This window comes from Micromys minutus (assembly GCF_963924665.1).
Source record: "Micromys minutus genome assembly, chromosome: X".
Classification (NCBI taxonomy): domain Eukaryota; kingdom Metazoa; phylum Chordata; class Mammalia; order Rodentia; family Muridae; genus Micromys; species Micromys minutus.
Window position 1 is genome coordinate 69,143,536 of NC_137970.1, and position 21,242 is coordinate 69,164,777.

At 32.0% G+C, this 21,242-nt stretch overlaps 1 protein-coding gene across 1 annotated transcript in view; it reads left to right on the top strand.

The window, feature by feature from the left end:
* Positions 1–21,242, top strand: part of DIAPH2 (diaphanous related formin 2) — a gene marked incomplete at its 5' end in the record, with an annotated part of 690,195 nt that overhangs the window by 172,235 nt on the left and 496,718 nt on the right. The window contains 6 exons of the mRNA XM_080910844.1: positions 1,389–1,463; positions 1,543–1,612; positions 4,577–4,713; positions 5,550–5,658; positions 13,156–13,266; positions 20,306–20,424. Coding sequence (XP_080766970.1) covers positions 1,389–1,463; positions 1,543–1,612; positions 4,577–4,713; positions 5,550–5,658; positions 13,156–13,266; positions 20,306–20,424 — 621 coding nt within the window. The remainder of the gene's footprint in view (positions 1–1,388; positions 1,464–1,542; positions 1,613–4,576; positions 4,714–5,549; positions 5,659–13,155; positions 13,267–20,305; positions 20,425–21,242) is intronic.

Genomic DNA, 21,242 nt, shown 5'->3' on the forward strand with positions numbered 1-21,242 from the left:
CTTTCCATTGATCATGCCAGTCAGTGTAAGTGAGCCCTTCTAAAATAATGGCATCTGAAACTGAAAATGCTTGGGGTTAATTTTTACTTTAAGTTTCAATGTGTTTTATTTTTCAAATAAATATTTTATTAGTTTTTGAAAATTTAATCATAATGTATTTTTGTTAACCTCAATACCTTCCAGATCTACTTTTTTTGTTCCATACACACCCAACTATATGCCTTTCGTTTTTAATTTAAATCATTGTGTCTAATCTGTGATATATATATATATATACTCTTGGGTGTGTGGCATCCATTACAACACAGTCAAAATGCCAGAAGCTATTAAAACAAAACCAAACCAAACAAAACAACTGGACAAGCAAACAAAAAGAAGTACTCTTTTCCAGTCAGGTATCAATTTCAGTTGCCTTTCTGCAAGGAGAGAAACTTCATGCCTGTAGTGTTAAAATGGGTTTTAGCATAAACAATGAAAGGGGAGACTCATTTAGAGGAAGCTTCAACATTCATAACTAGATAACCAATGGTCTAGTGTTTTAACACAAATGATGTGTAATTTGCTATTTTTTCAACCCCATTAATATATTCTCTCCCACACAGTTGATGGAAGAGTCCAAATGCAGTATTTACCATCTCAGGAATGAATTTTCTAATAATCCTTCTACTCATTACAGGTTTATGTATCTTCAGTGTTTTATTCAAGTAGCATCTTATCATAGAATCTTTCCCTGGCTACATATTAGATAATAGCATTCTGACCTTTCAGTTGTTTAACAAAAGTTGTTTTTCTTCATTGCTTCAAAGCACTAATGTTTATATAATTTGTTACTTATTCATTATCTATCTCTTTAGTTGTAGGTAGTAGAGTCCAAGAGGGTAAAGGCTTAGTTATGTTGCCCATTATATCTATGTTGCATATATTCTTGGTACCTTGTAGATGCTCCACTTCTGTTTATAAAATGACCAGAATAAATGAAAAGGTGAAAGAGAATGGAAGGTCAAACAATTAAGCCAGTATTTCAAGTCTGGGGGAATCAAAGGGTAATAGTGTTATTAAGAGAATATTGTAGAGTGGAGGAGGAGTTGATTTGTGAGAGTAGAAATAGTGGGAGATAAATTTAGCTCATAAATTTTGGCTTAAGTATGTGAAGCTGGTGAAATATTTTATGCAGTTCAATATAGGCATGAGGAATCCATGAAGAGTGTTTCAAGATTTCGATATTAGCGTCACCCTCAGAGCGTAGTCTTTTAACACATGGGAGAAGAAAACAACAATAATGTAGGATATTATATTTAAAAACCAACCAAAATTTTATTTTTAATATCTAATATGCTAAGTATAGAAGTTACTTATAAATATATATATTATTTATTTTTGTTTCTTAGTTGGGTTAACAACTTTGGCTATGAAGGACTTGGCGTCTTACTGGATGTTCTGGAGAAGCTGCTGGATAAAAAACTGTAAGAATAAACATTTAAAATTTTTTACACATGGGAGAATTAAACATAACCTAATGTGGCTTTTTTATTACTGATTTAGGCAAGAAAATATTGATAAGAAGAATCAGTACAAAGTCATTCAGTGCCTGAAAGCATTTATGAATAATAAGGTAAATGACATTTACTTTTCCCTTTGTTATAAAGAGGGGTGGGATGCTGTTTGATACTATTAAAATAAGCAACAAATAAAATAGCGGGTACTTATTCTAGTTTCAGTAATACATGTTTTTTAATTTTTTTATGAATTTTATTTGTAAAAATTTAATTTGTTTCAGTAATATGTTATAATGGAAAATACTCTGTTTTCTTTAAGTTTATTTGGCTTTGTACAATATTTACTTGCATATTTTTCAATTATGCCAAATATATTAGTATAATTCTCATATTAGATGACATATTTTCCTTTCATGATTATGAAGTTGTATTTATTTTTAAAGATTTGTTTATGTGTTTGTGTTGCTAAATAAATTTATGTGCAAGACTTTCCTGAAGGTACTCATTAAGTTCCTAAAAAAATAACATATTCCCAAGAACTCAAGCTATAGGCTTGAGTTGCCTAAGATGGGTACTGGGAATTGAACCTGTGTTCTTTATAAGAGTAGTGTGTATTCTTAATTGCTGAAGCATCAGCTCTTAATCCCAAGTAGTATGAAAGTGTAAGTGTCATAAGTTGAATATAATTTCCATACAGATAAAAAAATTATTATATTAAAAAGGAAAATTAAAGGGTAGGGATAAGTTTCATCTATTTTGTCAGAGTGTTATAAAGCTAAGCTATATTTTGATGTTGAATCACTTTCAATTGTTTAATATGCATAAAAATCTATGGAGGTTAGAATGTTTTTTGTGTGTATAATATTGTTTGGATTATATAATATTGTGAAGACATACAGATAAAATAACAGGCTAACTATTTTGATTAATTACATAATATCCTTTAGATGATATTTTAATAATCTCAATGTACTTAGTAGAAACACTAATTATACCTATGACCAGAAACTTGCTAAGTGTGAAGTATATATTAAAAATCAATGCAATAATATTATGTATTTAAGTAAAATATAAAAACACTCTTTCTTTGTCATGGGCAATTCTGTATAACATGCCCATACTAAGCAGCAATAATTTCATTGGTGCATGCAGTATGTGATAATGAACTTCTTCATGGTATCACTTATACTGCAATTCTTTTTACATTGAATCATATATAAATATGAAGCACAGATATACCTGTTTGGAGTTCAAACTTGAGGGAGTCACTTTTTCTCCTCACCATGTGAGTCCCTGGGATCAAACTTCAGTTATTCTGCAATGGATTGAGTACCTTTATCCCCTGAGCCATATCATGGACCCATCTGGAATTTTCTTATAGAGTGACTCCCATCAGGTCTAGTACAGATTTTCTCTACTTCTGTGCTTTTGGAATTTAGATCTCATATGTCTTGGCATCTAATTCCTAACAGCAATGAACTTAATTGAACATTGTTTCTCCACAACTCAAGAAGAATCTCTTTCTGCAACTGACAAAAGTAACTTTATAGAAAGAGAACACAGCACCAGAAAATCAGAGTTGCTGTTCATATTTTGACATTCCTAAGCAGACATGGCCTTTGAAAAATAACTTAGCCTCTGGCTAATCATTCTCCTCTTCTGTAAATTGAGCTATGGGAGCTTTTGTTCTGTATTCTTATTGATTCATGTTGTCAACTATCATAGTTTTGTAAGATAGCACGTCATTGTAATTAGATTAGTGACTAAAGAAAGTTATATCTGTAGGATTTCCTATAGAACCCTATTCCCATAGATAATACTCAGATATGTTAAGACTCACTTTTTATTTCTTATCTGTTTGACAGTCTTGAAGAACATGATGATTTAATTTAAATTATTCTAAACAGATGTTTTTGTTACTCTGTGTTTATGAGTTTAATATCTATCTTCATTATATGAATAAATGAGTCCTTTAAATTACAAGCATGGGAAACAATCCATAACACAGACTTTCTGAATAGAAAATACACTTGATATATTCATTTTAAGTTGTACTACATTATCCAAATTGAGAAAAGTAAATTTCATGTGAAATGACTTAAATGTTATTTTTTTTTGTCCTTGAAGTTGAGGTCTGCGTGTTTCCTTATTTATTCAGATACACAGTTAAAGTCATATTAAAAAGTTTAGCCAGCCCCCCTTTTCTCGTAAAAGTTAAATTAAGAACCATCATGCTGTTCATATGTTTGATACTTTTCCAAATGTTATCTTGTAATAGTCTCCAATGAAATGTAATATTGCCATGGAGCTATAAAATGAAGCACAGTTTTAATGAAAAAATGGAAATATGCTTTGTGAGACAAAGTTAAAGGAAAGGAGTAATTTAATATTAATTTCTGTCTTGAAAATCTACGTATTTGCAGTTGTGAATGCAGGTTTACCTATATTTGGGATTATTCCTCGAAAATAACTGAAATCAATACTTTTTTGCCCATTTTACTGTGATATTTAAGGAAACCCAAGTGCTACATCTCTGAGTCCATGATGCTTATTGCTGCCTAAGAGATGAGGTCGATGGTCAATTACATAGGGGAAAATCCATACCATATTTTTATTACTTTAATAGCATATAGTATACAGGAAAGCTTTTTACCATTTTGCCTCCCATTTTTACCTTAACTTTCAATGCAAATATGTTGGAAAAGGAAACCAGTAATTCCATACTTTGCTATGGATGGGTCATGACAAAAAATGTCTTTAGATAGTCAGTATGTGTTCTATATGTTCTTGTTTGTTAAAAAAAAATATTGTTCCCATATTTTCTGAAAATTAAAAAGAAACACTTTTTTTGAGGAACAGTGGGAATCATGTTCCTTGAAGCCACAAAAATTATAAGATGTACTGATTTCAAATTAAATACAAAGAATAACTGTATTTGAGGAGAATTTACATAATTAAATATAACATCACCTCGAAGATATTGCTTTTTGAATTTTCTTTTATTTTGGGTTTCTTTTACATGAAAACTGTATTCCATAGGCATTTTAATTTTAATGAGAGTTCTTGTTTGTTTTCTACAGTTTGGACTACAAAGGATTCTAGGCGATGAGAGAAGCCTTCTACTGTTGGCAAGAGCAATTGACCCGAAACAACAGAGCATGATGACCGAAATAGTAAAGATCCTTTCTGCTATTTGCATTGTGGGGGAAGAGAATATGTGAGTATTTCTATGTTCTATTTGTTGTGTTAAATGACACCTGAGAAATTAGTTTTTCTTCTTGTCAGTAATTTGAAGAAACAAAAGAGTAGTAAATCTTAGAACATATTTGGTTTACATCCTTTTTTTATATATTACTTTTTTAGATATTGTATAGTTCAAATTTGTTAGAGATTAACCTTAAAAGGGAATAAATGATATTTTGTCTCACTGAAGACATCATTAGTCAATTGGAAATGTGGTAAAAATTCAAAAGGTTGTTTTTCGAAACACAGGATAGACACACAGAACATACATACATACACATACACAAGCATATGCACACACACATGAACACACTAAGCTCACTGGATGTTGTAAATTTTTCTTGAAGAACAGTCAGTGCTATTAACTTTTAAGCTGTCTCTCCAGACTCAATTTGACTTCTTTTATCTAATCACTAGATGCTTTTATTTTGTACTGTTGTATTATTATATTTTACTCTATCTTGCATGTTAACTTAACATGAGATGAAGTTACTCATGGAAAAAAAGAGCATAGTATAAATTTGTAGATAAATGTTTGGAATACACAAACATAAACAGCTCATACATAAAAAATACTATGTGAAGTAATACATACATTACATAGCTCAGTTTGGCTACTCTGTGAAGGATTATTCACTGCATTGTCTTATGTATTATGAGTATTTGAAAGATTTGTCTATTTAAAAATAAGTGAAAATTGCAATGCCCAATATTATTATCAAATACTAATTTTAAAATACAGGATGAACAATGCTTATGTGTACATAAGATGTATTTCTCATTTCTGCTTTCTCTTGCTTTTGTTTACAGCCTAGACAAACTTTTAGGGGGCATCACTGCTGCAGCTGATCGAAATGGTAGAGAACGATTTTCACCAATTGTGGAAGGCTTAGAAAATCATGAAGCCTTACATCTCCAGGTGGGGTCATTTTGTCAAGAACCACTTGATGAATTGTATTTGAAGTACTTGTTATTACACCACCTATTAGCTGGCATTTATAAAACAATATAAAAGTACATTTTTTGTGTTACTCCCAGTGTTTATTTTCTTCATTTTAAGTCACCTAAAATTAAGGAAATTGCTTCTTCATTATTACATATATGTCAAGTAATATTTTCATTGATGCCATAATTTCATATTTATTGGGAAATCAAATTTTAACAGATTTAATCTGGACGTCAGTCAGTACTGTTATCTGAACAATTTAGTAGACCTTGTAGACTTTTGTGGAAATGTAAGAGAGTAGTTAGGTATGGTGCGAAAGCATGGTACTCTTTAAGCAGTCAGGTTTATGAGTCAGAACTTGATATCAAAGTGCTTTTATGTTAGATAGTGCATATATCATTTGATGCTCCAAGAAGATCATCACTCAGAGATTTTGCTTTTGTATTTAATTTTCAAGTTATTTTATAGTAAGTATATGTAAAAATTTTCTGCTTGATGTGAAACAAACACCATTTTTTACTGTTATTAAGTATTGATATCTTTTTCTCACAGGTAGAAACTGTGGCCAACAGAGAGGGAAAGGGGAATAGGGAGAGGGAGGGAGGGAGGGAGACAGAGAGGGAGGAGGGAAGAGAGACAGAGGATCTGTAGTATAAAGTAGTTTATTTCTACTATGAGCATGTTGAGAAACTTTTATCATATGCTTCTTATGCATTAGTGTTTTTAACATGGAAATTTTCCCCATAATGTTTTCTAGTATATGACAGATTTATTCATGTTATTATGTTTCCTCTCAATAGCATGTCATACTTTCTAGTAAAAGCACTGTTAGATGTGTTCTCTAATGTTTTGTCCACGCTGCTGTGTTGAATATGCTTACCTAAATAGATTTTTTTTTCACTGCCAGACATGCATATAATAAGCTTGAACTTTGCTTCCAAAGATTAGGACTGACATATTTTATTTAGAATCAAAGTTTTCATTACATTTGGAACAGTTTCACAATGTAGTACATCTACCTTGTTAAAAAAATCTTTAAATAAAATTTCAGCCACACTTCTGTGTTATATATTATCTTCAGTTTACTGAACAGGGAACTGAATTACCAGCATGCTAAGTAATCAATCGTCTCAGCACCACAGAGCCATTATGATTTAGAATGATGTCTTGAACTTATGTTTTTGTGATATAAATATCTAGAAATGTATCGTATGTTCATTATAGTAACACATACATATTAAAGTGACATTGTTGTAGAGCAGTTTACTGCAGACAATGAAACAGTACTGACATTCACTGGCCTTCATGGTGCTACACAGAATAAAATGATTAAGTAGCAAGTGCTTAACAAGGACCATATGGAGAAATTATAGACATCTTGCTAAATATTCAAGAAATTGTTGAATACTGATTACAGATGCAAACATATGCAAACTACAATTTGAAATTTCCTATTTTAATGAGCTACAACATTTAGTAATTTATTATATACAGAACCTAGTACTCTCCTAAGAATTGTGAAGTAGGTTTATTAGGCATATTTAATGTGAATGAAGAAATATCCTGTAAAAGTTATAAAATATATTCAGAATACTAAAATTAAAAACAAAAGTTAAAATCTGTTGTTTAAAATTAATTCATGTTGTATTTTAACAGAATTAATTTTCTATTTTGGTAGTGTCCTGAGACTTCTTATTAGAATGTCATGAAGTAATTCTGTTAAAATACTGAACTAATTATATTTAAACTAACAACTTCTTACAGATGTTTTGTAGCTCAGCTATGATAGGATTTTCATTACTTTTAGTGGTTGAAGAAACAGGTCTAGGATAGTTAGCATTTGCACATGTGCGTTCTTCATGGCCTCTCCTCCAGCTTATTTGCACTGTTCAGGCTCCCACACTTTATTTCTCTCCTTTCAACTGACCTGATTTCCAGTTGCTGGTCTCTCACCTTCCTCTTCCTTTGTGTCTCCAAAAGAATAATCTATGCTTATTTCCTCTATTTTCTAACTTATCTCTTAAAACCGAGTTTCCCCCCCCCACAGTTCCAATATTAAAACAACACAACACAAAACAAAACTTTAAGGATGATCAAATTTCAAGATCCAATAATTTCCTCTTAGTTGTGGCTACTTGTCACCATTCATCAGCATGCCCTCCTTGAAAAATTTATTGCCTTTGCTTCTCTGGGCACCATTTTTTCTGCTTGGTCTCTGAATACCCCTACTCATTCTGTTTTTTTACTGCATTTTAAAAATTTTCTCACTTTCTAGCAACGTTTTGCCTATTTTCTATCTCTCATCTTCCTAATTATTATTTTATGTCTATTTATACATTGATATATTTATATTCCATAACATGTCCGTGCTCATAAATATACAGTTTTTTTTCCTCCGTGAATATTTTTGCTTGCTTCCATAGCTTAATACATAACTGTTTTCCAGCAAATCGCCCGATACATGTGAAGGCCACGTATTATAGGACTTCTACAAGTTACACATTTAAAATGTCCTTTATAAGTGATATACCACATAATATTCTAAGAAATTTACGTATGTTAGCTCCTTTAAACTACTCATCAAATCTGAGAAGAAGTAGAACCTAATTAGGTGATATTTAAATTTGGCCTTAAGAGTGAAGAATGTCACAGATACTGTGTTTTCTAAGAGAGACGCAGTAATAAATAAGACTAGGAAGCAAAAAGGCCTTGTGGTATGTGAAAACAGAGGTTTCCATGCCTCTATGAAAGAAAATAGAAGACAATACATACATTCACTTGGACTTCATTTATATGTTATAAGGAACATTATATGTAAATTTAGAGTTAGTAATCTTTTATGGGTAAATAAATCAAAACCTTAATAAAAAGAAAATAAACATAGTTTTTATGGGTAGAGAAAGTAAAATAATTAACATCTAATGAGTGCATATTAAAATAGCCGCCATGCCAGTCCTACAATTAGTCTGAAAGCTGCCATGTTTTTGTCAGATTTCAGGAGCTGTGGAGAAAAGTATATTAGCATGACTTGTTACACATTAAACTGCTCCCTATTATGTCAAAATAATTCAGAAATTTTGGCACTAGAATTGAATATGGTACACAAAAGCATTGCACCAAATACATTTTTCATAGAGTGTGACAGCTTTACTCGTGCACACCACACATACTTAGTATAGTTATTCTCTTTTAATTGGAAATGGGAACAAAAATCAAGTAAAGGTAAAAATTCAACAGTGAGCTGCCATTAAAATGGTCAAGTTTATCAAAACAGTTTCGTGGCAAGAAAGACTCATTGGTCCTTTAATAACTAACATTTTTGTTTTCTTACCTGCTTATTTCACTACTCTTCAGCATATACATTGTGATGTAGTAATATTATGCTGTGTTTTATGAACAAGTTAGGCAATTTCCTCCTTATTCCTCTATACCTTTGTACATAAATTCCTTTGCCTGAAAATCTTTTTCTATGTCTTTACTTAATTAACTTGCTCTGTACATTTGTATAGTTCTTGGTAGGTACTTATTTTGACATAAACCATCTTTTTTCCAAACTCCTGCTGTGGCTAGAATAAAGAAAGACCTTGTTAATGTCAACAAAGTAGTTAATAAGGTCAAATGTGTAAGAGTGTCAATAAAATTTTAAAACCACAATTTATCACAGCTAATGGCAATATGGATAATCTGTCTGAGAATGCCCTAGAGTTGGCAATTACTGTACAGTAACTCTATGACTTGTGATCAAACAGGCAGACAAATGTTTGTAGTTTTTGAAGCCTATTTGCTAAAGAAAACTTCTTTTATTTTACAGTTCTTCTTTTGAAGATCCTCATAGTATTCCATTTTTATTAATTTATTTTTATATGCATCCACTCAGTTATATACATATAGTATATGTATATAGTATATAAAATAAATATGAATAAAATGTAGATAATATAAAATTTTCTGTGTCAAAAAAATTTAATACAAACAGGCACTGCTCATTTTTACTGGTTTAAAATATGAATTATGGTTCTATTCCTGCACATTTGTATTTAATGGAAAAAATTTTCCTGACTTCCTGTGATTCTTTAAACATGTTTCTCATTGAAACTTTTTTATTACAAGAGATTAACAAACATGGGAAACCTCTTTAAAAGTTAATTCCATTTAAAATGCAGTGTTTTTCAATTTTATTGGATATTCTCTGTATTTACATTTCAAATGTTTTACCCTCTGTCCCATTCCCCTTTCTCCTCCCCTCAACGTGCTCCATGAGTGTGCTCCCTCCCCCAATCACCCTCTCAACCTCAGTGCCTTGGCTAGTTGATGATGTTGTTCTTCCCATGAGAGTACAAACTTTTCAGCTCTTTCAGTCCTTCCTGTAGCTCTTTCATTAGGGTCCCTGTGCTCAGTCTGATGCTTAACTGCAAGCATCCTCTGTATCTATATGACTCTGGGAGAGACTCTGAGGAGACATCGGTATCTGGCTCCTGCCAGTAAACACTAATTGGCATCAGCAATAGTGCTTAGGTTTGGTGGATGCATATAGGGTGGTTCTCCAGGTGAGGGAGTCTCTATAGATCTTTTCTTCAATCCCTTCACCTCTATTTGACCTTGTATTTCCTCCTGTGAGTGTTTTGTTCTCCCTTCTAAGAAGGACTGAGGCATCTAAATTCTGTTCTTTTTGAGCTTCATAAGTTCTGTGGATGGTTTCTTGGGTATTCCGAGCTTTTGTGGTGGGCGATATCCAATTATAACTGAGTACATACCGTGAGTACTGAGATACATCCCGCAGGATGATAGCTTCAAGATCCATCCATTTGCCTAGGAAATTCATGAACTTGTTGCTTTTAATAGCTGAGTAGTACTCCATTGTGTATATGTAGCACAATATTTGTATCCATTCCTCTGTTTAAGGACATCTGCTTTCTTTCCAGCTTCTGGACATTATAAATAAGGCAGCTATAAACATTGTTGAACATGTGTCCATTGTTAGAAATTGGAGCTACTTCGGGTATATGCCCAGGAGTGTTAAAGCTGAGTCCTCAGGTAGTACTATGTCCAATTTTCTGAAATCACCAGACTGATCTCCAGAGTGGTTGCACCAGTTCACAACCCCACCAACAATGGCGGAGTGTTCCTCTTTCTCCACATCCTTACCAGCATCTGCTCTCAACTGAGTTTTTGATCTTAGCCATTCTGACTGGTGTGAGGTAGAATCTCAGGGTTGTTTTGATTTTCATTTTCCTGATGACTAGGGATGTTGAACATTTTTTTCCTTACAACTTTATTTACAAAAACAGAGATACATGTACAGATTATTAAAAGCATTTTAGCATAAAATATATGAATATATTTTTATCAGTACTTGATTTTTTTAAATATTTGATAGTATGCATTGAAATCTTACTATTTACAATGATCATAAAGTGTATGTAAAACAAAACGTAACAGAATTTGTGGTATATTTACACAATTTACTACTCAGCTATTAGAAGCAGTGACTTTATGAAATTCCTGAGTATTTTTTCAGGTGCTTCTCAGCTATTCAATATTCCTCAGTTGAAAAGTCTCTGTTTAGTTCTGTACCACATTTTAATATTATTTGATTCTCTAGAGTCTAACTTCTTGAACTCTTTGTATATATTTGATACTAGCATTTCTTCTGGCAAAAAGAGTAATAGCTGATGGCAAATATTCCATAAGAATTTTGAATTGGGCATTATTTTGTCTTGTACAATCATTCCATATTTAAAACGTAACAGACTCATTGAAGAAAATACATTAATATAGCACTGCACCTATTATATGAGCATATATAATAGCCTACTGAGGCTCTATAGTGATTTATACAATTTATTGTCTTAAAAAGAAGGGGCTAGTACTCAAATAGACATGAAATTTCCAATAACATATTCAGTATTTAACATAATGCAAAACATGTAGCACATATTCAGTTACCTAAATGTTTATGTTGTCACCCAAACATTCTTACTAATTGAAATACACTGTTCAGTTAATTTTTTGTATTTAATAATGTCATTAACAACTTGAGTTTTGTTCATTAAACCAAAAATATTTGAGTTTCCTTACTAGATTTGGTACAATAGCCTCATTTTGGACAATAACTTGAGTGTCTAATACAAAATCAATCAAAGGAACGCACCAGTTATTGTTTACTCATTGTCTTGAAAAATAACACATAATGCAATGTGTGTTGCAGTCAAGACAGCATTCACTTGAAATACTTCTTTTTTGTCAACGTTTTTTCCCAATATATTTTTTCAGTCCGTCTTTTTATATATGCTTGTCGTCTTTTTACTTGGTATTTCCCCTGAGATTTCTTGTAGTATTCAACACTTCTACATCTCTACTTTCATTAGTTTAAATGTACAGAATTTATGATCATGAATTGGTCAGTTGCCTTACATCTAATCAGTGTTTATAAAAATTTAATTTCATGATAATTTGTGGAAAATCTGGTAACAAGCATTTTTTTTTTTTTTTTAATTTTCAACTTGTGTCTTTATTTTTCCACTCCTCTCTCCTTTGTTCTGTTCTTATTAAACAGTCCGGGATCCAACCACCACATTCTCATGTTTTCCTCTAAGATTGGTCATAGTTATTTTTCTTTTTTTTTTTTTTTCATTTTTTTTCTTTATTTATTTAATCCACATCTGGGAGGTTCAGACAAATAGTTCTAATGCATAATTGGTAACAAGCATTTTATTGATTGACTTCCGGTTTATAATTCCAAAAGTGAATCTTTTCTTTCCTTTACTTTTCTTCTTTTTTTAAAAAAATAAGAATAGCAATTCAAATAATGATGAAGAAAATTTCAACTATCGGTTTATGGAACATTTTATTTAAAAAAGAATGTTCATATGTTCGTTATACAATACATATGAGCCAGTTAATCATAGTGCTTTCTAATTAGTATTCTTTTATCAAAATAAATTTTCACATTTTTAGTCATCTTATCAAAGTTATGTATATCAATATTGTATATATTTTGTGTTAATATATCTTGATAAAATTCATGGAAAAATTTCATGTTAACAGAGTGGTATGTCAAAATTATGTAAGGTGCTCTCATGAACTTATTTGATTTAGATAGGAATGTATTTACACCTATGTAGAATTTAGTTCTTTTACTATCTGAGGAAAACTAGATATAAAGGATGCATTTTATGACCTTTGCAAAGAACTAAGTGTTTCTTTGTTCAGGATTTTGGGATTCTTAATGAAATTTAGATATCCTTTCATATTGTTCACTAATTGTTAAATTATGTTAATATTATTATGATCTTGATTGTAATGTTATTGTTAATGATAAAAAGTCGCATTCATCATAATACATACAGAAATATTTGCCTTTGTTATTTTAACATATAAAATATCTTTGGTGAATGTGTTCCCTTCATATATTAACTAAATATATCTTTATTGAACCTAACTCTATGAAGTTTTATTTTCTCTTTGTAGGTGGCATGCATGCAGTTCATAAATGCACTTGTCACTTCTCCATATGATCTTGATTTTCGAATTCATTTGAGGAATGAATTCCTCCGTTGTGGACTAAAAGCATTGCTCCCAGTAAGTTGAATGTATCTATTTATTATGCTACTGAAACTTTAATTATCTTTTCTCTTGAAGCAAGGGTAAATTTTGAAGCAGAGAACAAGTTTGACATTTGCTATTGTCTCAAATAAAACATTAGACATATTGTAAGCTTTCTTTTTTATATTATGATAGTAGTACTCTCACTATATCATGGGAGATTCTTAAGTTAATTATTGATCTAACTTAACATAATGCCTTTTTACATAAATCAAAATGGAATTGTTTTCTCTCAATTTCCAGATGCCAGAATATGAAAGCCAAGTTTATTTATATATTCATTTATTTATTTTGAAAATTCATTTTTAAGAGGTTTGTAGTACTTGTCATACAGGTCCTTCACTTGCTTAGTTAGAGTCACACAAGGTATTTCATAGTTTTTGTGACTATTGTGAAGGGTATCTTTTTCCTAATTTCTTTCTCCACATGTTTGTCCTTTGAATATAGGAAGGCAACTGATTTGTTTGAGTTAATTTTATATCCGGCCACTTTGCTGAACTTGTTTATCAGCTGTAGGAGTTCTTTGGTAGAATTTGTGGGGTCACTTAAGTACACTATCATGTCATCTGGAAATAGTGATGTTTTTACTTCTTCCTTTCCAATTTGTATCCCTTTGATCTCCTTTTCTAATGGCTGTCTAATTGCTCCAGCCAGGATTTCCAGTGCTATGTTGAATAGGTAGGGGGAGAGTGGGCAGCCTTGTTTAGTCCCTGATTTTAGTGGGATTGCTTCAAGTTTCCTACCTTTAAGTTTGATGTTGGCTGTTGGTTTGCTGTATATTGCTTTTATTATGTTTAGGTATGGGCCTTGGATTCCTGTTCTTTCTAAGACTTTTAACATGAAGGGGTGCTGAACTGTGTCAAATGCTTTCTCAGCATCTATTGAGAAGACCATGTGGTTTTTTTCTTTGAGATTGTTTATATGGGGGATTACATTGATGGATTTCCTTACATTAAACCATCCCTGCATCCCAAGGGAAGATCTCAGAAATTGGAAAGATCTCCCATGCTCATGGATTGGAAGGATCAACATTGTAAAAATGGCCATCTTACCAAAAGCAATCTACAGATTCAATGCAATCAAAATTCCAACCCAGTTCTTCATTGAGTTGGAAAGATCAATGTGCAATTTCATCTGGAATAACAAGAGACCTAGAATAGTGAAATCCATGCTCAACAACAAGAAAACGTTTGTGGGAATCACTATCCCTGACCTCAAGCTATATTACAAGGCAATTGTGCTGAAAACTGCATGGTACTGGTACAGAAATAGGCACGTGGATCAATGGAATAGAAGAAAAGATTCAGAAATGAGCTGTCACATATATGGCCACCTGATTTTTGACAAAGGAGCTGTAAACATTCAATGGAAAAAGGACAGCCTATTCAACAAATGGTGCTGGTCCAACTGGCACTCAGCATGCAGAAGAATGAAAATAGACCCTTACTTATCTCCTTGTACAAAGTTCAAGTGCAAGTGGATCAAAGATCTCCACATTAAACCAGGTACACTTAAATTATTAGATGAGAAAGTAGGGAAAACCTTAGAACTCATAGGCACAGGAGAAAAGTTCTTGAACAGGACACCAGTAGCTCTAGCTCTAAGGTCAAAGATTGACAAATGGGACTTAATGAGATTGCAAAGTTTCTGTAAGGCTAAAGATACTGTCAAGAAAACAAAATGGCAGCCAACAGAGTGGGGAAAGTTATTTACTAACCCCACATCAGATAGAGGCCTAATATCCAAGGTATACAACGAACTCAAAAAGCGAGATACCAGAGAATCAAACAACCCTATTAAAAAATGGGGTACAGACTTAAACAAAAATTTCTCAATTGAGGAATATCGAATGGCAGAGAAACATCTAAGAAAGTGTTCAACATCCTTAGCCATGAAGGAAATGCTAATCAAAACAGCCCTGAGGGGCCTCACTGTACTTCTCATTGTGACATATTTAGGGGATTCCAAGTTTGCAGGATGCATATTGTCTTGTCCAGGAATGGCCACTTGACTACTTAGGCTTAGAAGTGTTCCCCTTGGTATGTGAACTTGATCTGCCTTTCACTTCTAAGCATTGCTCGTTGTCTAACATCCACTGGTTCTTCATCCAGACCATGTTTAGTGTCTGCAGTCAGGCTTCAGCTGACCAATGAGGATGACAGTTTGGAGTTCTTTGAAATTTTCAGCGTCTAGATAGTTAATTTAGTATTTGAAACCCCCTTCTTTGCTGCATTTGTAATTATCAACATTTGTTCTAAACATTATGATATTTTTTTAATAATAAATTTTACCTTGAAACAAACAAACAAACAAAAAAACCCCAAAAAAACAGCCCTGAGATTCCCCCTCACACCAGTCAGATTGGCCAAGATCCAAAACTCAGATGACAGCAGATGCTGGCGAGGCTGCGGAGAAAGAGGAACACTTCTCCACTGTTGGTGGGGTTGTAAACTAATACAACCACTCTGGAAATCAGTCTGGCAGTTCCTCAGAAAAATGGACATAGTACTACCTGAAGACCCAGTTATTCCACTTCTGGGCATTTACCCCAGAGACGCTCCAAAATACAACCAAGATACATGCACCACAATGTTCCTTGCAAATCTATTTATAATAACCAGAAGCTTGAAAGAACCCAGATGTCCTTCAGTAGATGAATGGATACAAAAATTGTGGTACATTTACACAATGGAGTACTACTCAGCTATCAATGACTTAACAAAATTCTTAAGAAAATGGCTGCATCTAGAGAATATCATCCTGAGTGTGATAACCTAGTCACAAAAGAACAGACATAATATGCAGTCACTGCTAATGGGATACTAACCCCAGAAAGCTCTGGACACCCCAGAAACAACTCACAGACTTTGTCAAGTTCAAGAAAACAACAACAACAACAAAAAAGAATATATTTTAATTAAAATAGAACTGTATCACATCCACCTTTCCTTCCTACAACCCCTCCCAGTTTCTCTCCCATCCCCTCAAACTAATACCCTCTTTTCCTATATTATTGTTACGCATATACATATGTGTATGTATATGTACCCACAAATACTTAATTACAACCTTAAAAATGTATTTGTATCCTTCTATACAAAAATGTACATTTATCTTTGTTTTTTAAAATAAAGCTTTTCAATAAAAAAATAATTAAACCATAGTTAAGCTGAAAATAAAAAAAGAAAATTCATTTTTATTCAATTGTTTTATGCCTTCCTTTTGCTACTTTAGCTTAATTTCATTTGTAGTCAATATAAGTATGTTTATATATTTTTGTTTATGTTATCAAGGATATTTGCTTAAATATAGTATTTTTAATATTTCTTTTTTAAAATTTTATCTTTTTTATAATCCAGGTTTTATCCCCCTTCTCTTTTACCCTCTGAATGTTCCACATCTCATTCCTACCCCTCATCACCAGGAGGATGTCTGTCCTCCCCCATCCCACACCCCGCCAGACCTCCCCACTCACTGAGGCCTTGAGTCTCTTGAGAATTAGGTGCATTCGTCTTCTCTGACTGAACCTAGACCTTAAAGTCCTCTGCTGTACATATGTTATGGGCTGGTATGGGCTTCCTGTTTGGTGATCCAGTGTCTGACAGATCTCAGGATCCAAGTTTATTGAGACTGCTGGTCCTCCTACAGGGTTACCCTCCTCAGCTACCTCCATTGTTTCCCCTAATTCACCCACAGGTATCACCAGCTTCTGTTTGGTTTGGTGTAAATATCTGCATCTGAATTTTTCAGCTGCCTGTTGGGTCTTTCAGATGGCAGCCTTTTGAGAACCTTGGGGCCTCCCCTTGAGGTGGATACCCCTCTGGGCCTATTGCTGGACGTCCTTTTCCTTAGGCTTTTCTCTATTTTTGTCCAGACAGTTCTCTCAAAGAGAAACAGTTTCATTTCTTAAATTGAATGTGAATGTGCACTCCAATTAGGGTAATGATAAATTATATTTGGAATAATTTTATAGTCTCTGTGATAAGTTAGTGCACTTACTCTGTAAATTTTAGTATACCGTGTTTACCTCATAGTTGGCTTATTATAGATAATTTTTTTAAAATGAGTTTTAAAAATAATGTTATTATTTATGGTTTGAGAATTTTATGTAGTGGACTTTCTATTCTTTCTCTTTCCTCAACCTGCCAAGATCTTTCCTCATCCTTGTACATGGCCAACTTTATCTTATCTCTTTGACACTACATCAAAAGTAACAAAAACATAATTTGTGGTGTATATATCAGTATCATTTCATTGATGAAAATTGATTTTCCCTTTCCATGAATCTCTCAAATGTGAGCAGCTTCTTGGATGGGGGTGGAAATTTGTCTTTAACTATCACATCTCTGTTATGTTCTTCAAATCTCTGATTTCTCAACCTAAAGAAAATGGAAAATATGTTTTTTTTTTGTCCTGAAGCTTTGTAATAAGTCCTATAGGGATTATCAAATATTTTCCTTAAAAGGTCAATTTAAATATTCCTAAACATGGCTCTTAAATATTAGCTGAGATGGTATATCATCCCTCAAAGAACTATCAAAATCATATGGAGAGTGGATATAGTTATCATCCAAGATTTGTACAGTCACTGAACTTCAAATATATTAATCGGTAAGAGTAAGCCTAATACATGTTTCTTTAGTATTTATCCTTATATTATAAACAACTCAAATAAGAGGATTTTTCTCTTATAGAACTTAATAAAAGCAATGAATAGGCATATCTAAGATTGGCATACAGATCAATAGTTATTACTTTCTAGGATAATTAAATAGTAGGTAAAATAATTTAGTATTTATGTAGCTTTTGATATCAACCCAGTATTTTAAACAGTGAAAACTCTAAAATTATCAGAATTTTCATGACAGGTCAATTAATTTTAATATGTTATATAATATTTTTTCATAGTCCCTCTATCAGTGTAGCTATAATCTTTCTCTTAAACATAATATAGATTGTTCACATTTGATGAATTTGCTTTAGTAGTTTGGTATAAAGTAATTGATTTATATTTTATAGCATCTTTTAAAATATATTTGCATTTGAAATATTTTATATCAATTTACTTTAAAATTTCTGCCTCTACTTTTTGATTAGTTATACAAATTGACCATTAAATAAAGCAGGATATATAAAAACAATGCAACAAAAATACTTTAAATCCTTTTGACATCTATAGTATGATTTAGAATCTTTTGATTTATGCTGAAGTGTGATATAGCTATGTTAAATCTCTCATATTCATTTTTACTATGTAAAGTTTAATTAACAAATGTTTATTTTATCAAGTATTTAAGGCGGTATCCTTAAAACTCAGATATTTGAAAGGAAAATTTATCTATATAAATGAATATATGTTTATATATATGTTTTATTAGGGTTAGAAAATTACTGAGAACACTTAATATGTTTTATATATACACGTCATATATTTTGCTGAATAATATACATACTTCATTAGTTATTATTTTCCTTGAAAACACTTAATTGTGCATAGAAATTTTTTGCTACAAAGTTCTGAAAATATTAAAATGCTAGTGTTCAATTGTTTTATTTTCAAACACGAGAATAAGGAGAATTTATCATTCTAAAATGCATTTTTTAATGTTTTGGAAGTTTTCTGGGTGTAATAGCCTTCTGTTCTCACACGGTCATATGACTTATAAGTATTACAGAATTTGTATTTCAATAAATCTTTTCCTCTTAGAAATAAATAGTTCAAGCCAAAGCAAGTTCTTAGTTTTTAAGAAATAAAGTGGAAATAATTTTATTTGTTATATGACTTATGTGAAATTATAGAGAAATATTTAAAGTTTATTATACATGTGTTATAGTTAAATATTAGGTAAATTATTAGTATGAAAGAAAGACCATCAAAACTGTTTCAATTTGGGTTTTCCTTCAGCAATACCATTGCATCCTTTTTCATATTGATTTTGAATAAAAGTAGAAACAAAAATAGAAAGAAGATATATATCTCATTTTGGGGGGATTATGTAATTTGAAGTATACCTTACTTGCATTGTTTTTTAGAACTGAAGCTCAGCTCTGAACATCATAAACCCAGTTTGTGTATCACCCTTGAGCATCCACATTTGTGATTATCGATTTGAATTTTCAAAGCTGCAACTTAATGGACAAATATTAAGACATATTCCAGGTGATATATATTAAGCCCAACAACCTCTAGTGTGGCATGCTTCCAAACTTTTCTTATAATATTATTAGGAAATTATCAGAAGTTTGTAATGCATGTGTTTATGATGTATTACAAAAACAAATCTTTGATGTCCGAGATGGTATTTTGTGATCAGGCTAAGGGAAAGTGAAAAAAAATGGCATCATGTCTAGCTATACCTTGATTTAAAAAATCTTGATTACCTTTAAATTTAAAATCACAAAATATCATGAGTGCATAATAAATTTTTATACAATATTTCCAGGCCATACTGGGGACTGTTGTGCTTGAATATATCCTTGCATTTATTCTTCATTAACACCGTTGATCTATATTTGCTTTATTTTCTTTTTTCTTGGTGCCTGAGGCACATGTGAATGTTCTAACTGCATGTTTTTCTTTGTGATCTCTGATGAGTATGTTTAGTCAAAATGACAGCATTGAATTTGGGTTGTTAGCAATTAGTCTCGTTAGAGAATTGACTTAATACTGTAATGTGAATAGTCAAGATCCTGGCATGGGAATAAAACAACAAAAAAAAAAGGTACAGTGTTCTTTGATCTTAAAAAAGAAAACCTTAGCTACATTTTCTGTCTTCTGTCTCCTTCCTTCGTTCCTTTCTTCCTTCCTTCCTTCGTTCCTTCGTTCCTTCCTTCCTTCCTTCCTTCCTTCCTTCCCTCCTTCCTTTTTTTCTGTCCTTCTTTCAGAAATCATCATCTTGGGTCAGTATTTGAAATTGAATTTGTGTGTAAATGAATCATATTGCTTTGTCCCTGATAAGAAAGTATGCTAAATTTAAATTGTCATTCATTTGCTGAATTTTGTTTTTTATAATAGAGTCTTAAAGAGAAAGAGAATGATGAGCTTGATATTCAGTTGAGAGTGTTTGAAGAAAACAAAGAAGATGACCTAACTGAATTATCCCACCGTCTCAATGACATTCGAGCTGAAATGGAATATCCTTTGATAAACAAAAAATGAATTTTAGTAAATGTTGAAAAGCAAGAATTGAGGTTGATTTTTCATATTCTGATTATAGTTCTTGTCTGGTAACCAAGTTATAACTGTTGGGTTTGTTTTGATTTGCATTTCTCTGATCACTAAGGACTTTGAACATTTCTTTAAGTGCTTCTCAGCCATTTGAGATTTTTCTGTTATGAATTCTTGATTTAGTTCTATACCCCACTTTTTGATTGGGTTGTTTCATTTCTTGGTGGTTAGCTTCTTGTATTCTTTATTTATTTCAGATATTAGACCTCTATTTGATGTGGGGTTAGCGAAGACTTTTTTCTAATATGTAGTTTGCTGATTTGTCCTTTTGACTATGTCCTTTGTCTTACAGAAGCTTTACAATTTCATGAGGTCCCATTTATCAATTATTAATCTTAGAGCCTGTGCCATTTGGAGTTCTGTTTAGGAAATTTCCCTTCGTGCCTGAGGTTTTTTTCGCACTTTCCCTTCTATTAGATGCAGTGTATCTGGTTTTCTTAATTTTTAAAAATAAATATGAGTACAAATCATTTTAGGCTTATTTTATTTGGATATTTAGAATAAAACTAGTTTGGGATCTTTGATAGCTGAGTGATTATTTGACATGCCTTTTATCTGATAATAAATATAAAATAACAGTCTCTCTATTGGTACCAGAGATAGATCAAGGGAAAACTCCTTTCACTGATGACTTTCTCATTTGAATGTCCCTAGCTATTATCTGAAGTTGACAGTATAATGAATGATTATTGAATGTGTTGACACCCAAAGGATCTTAGAAATT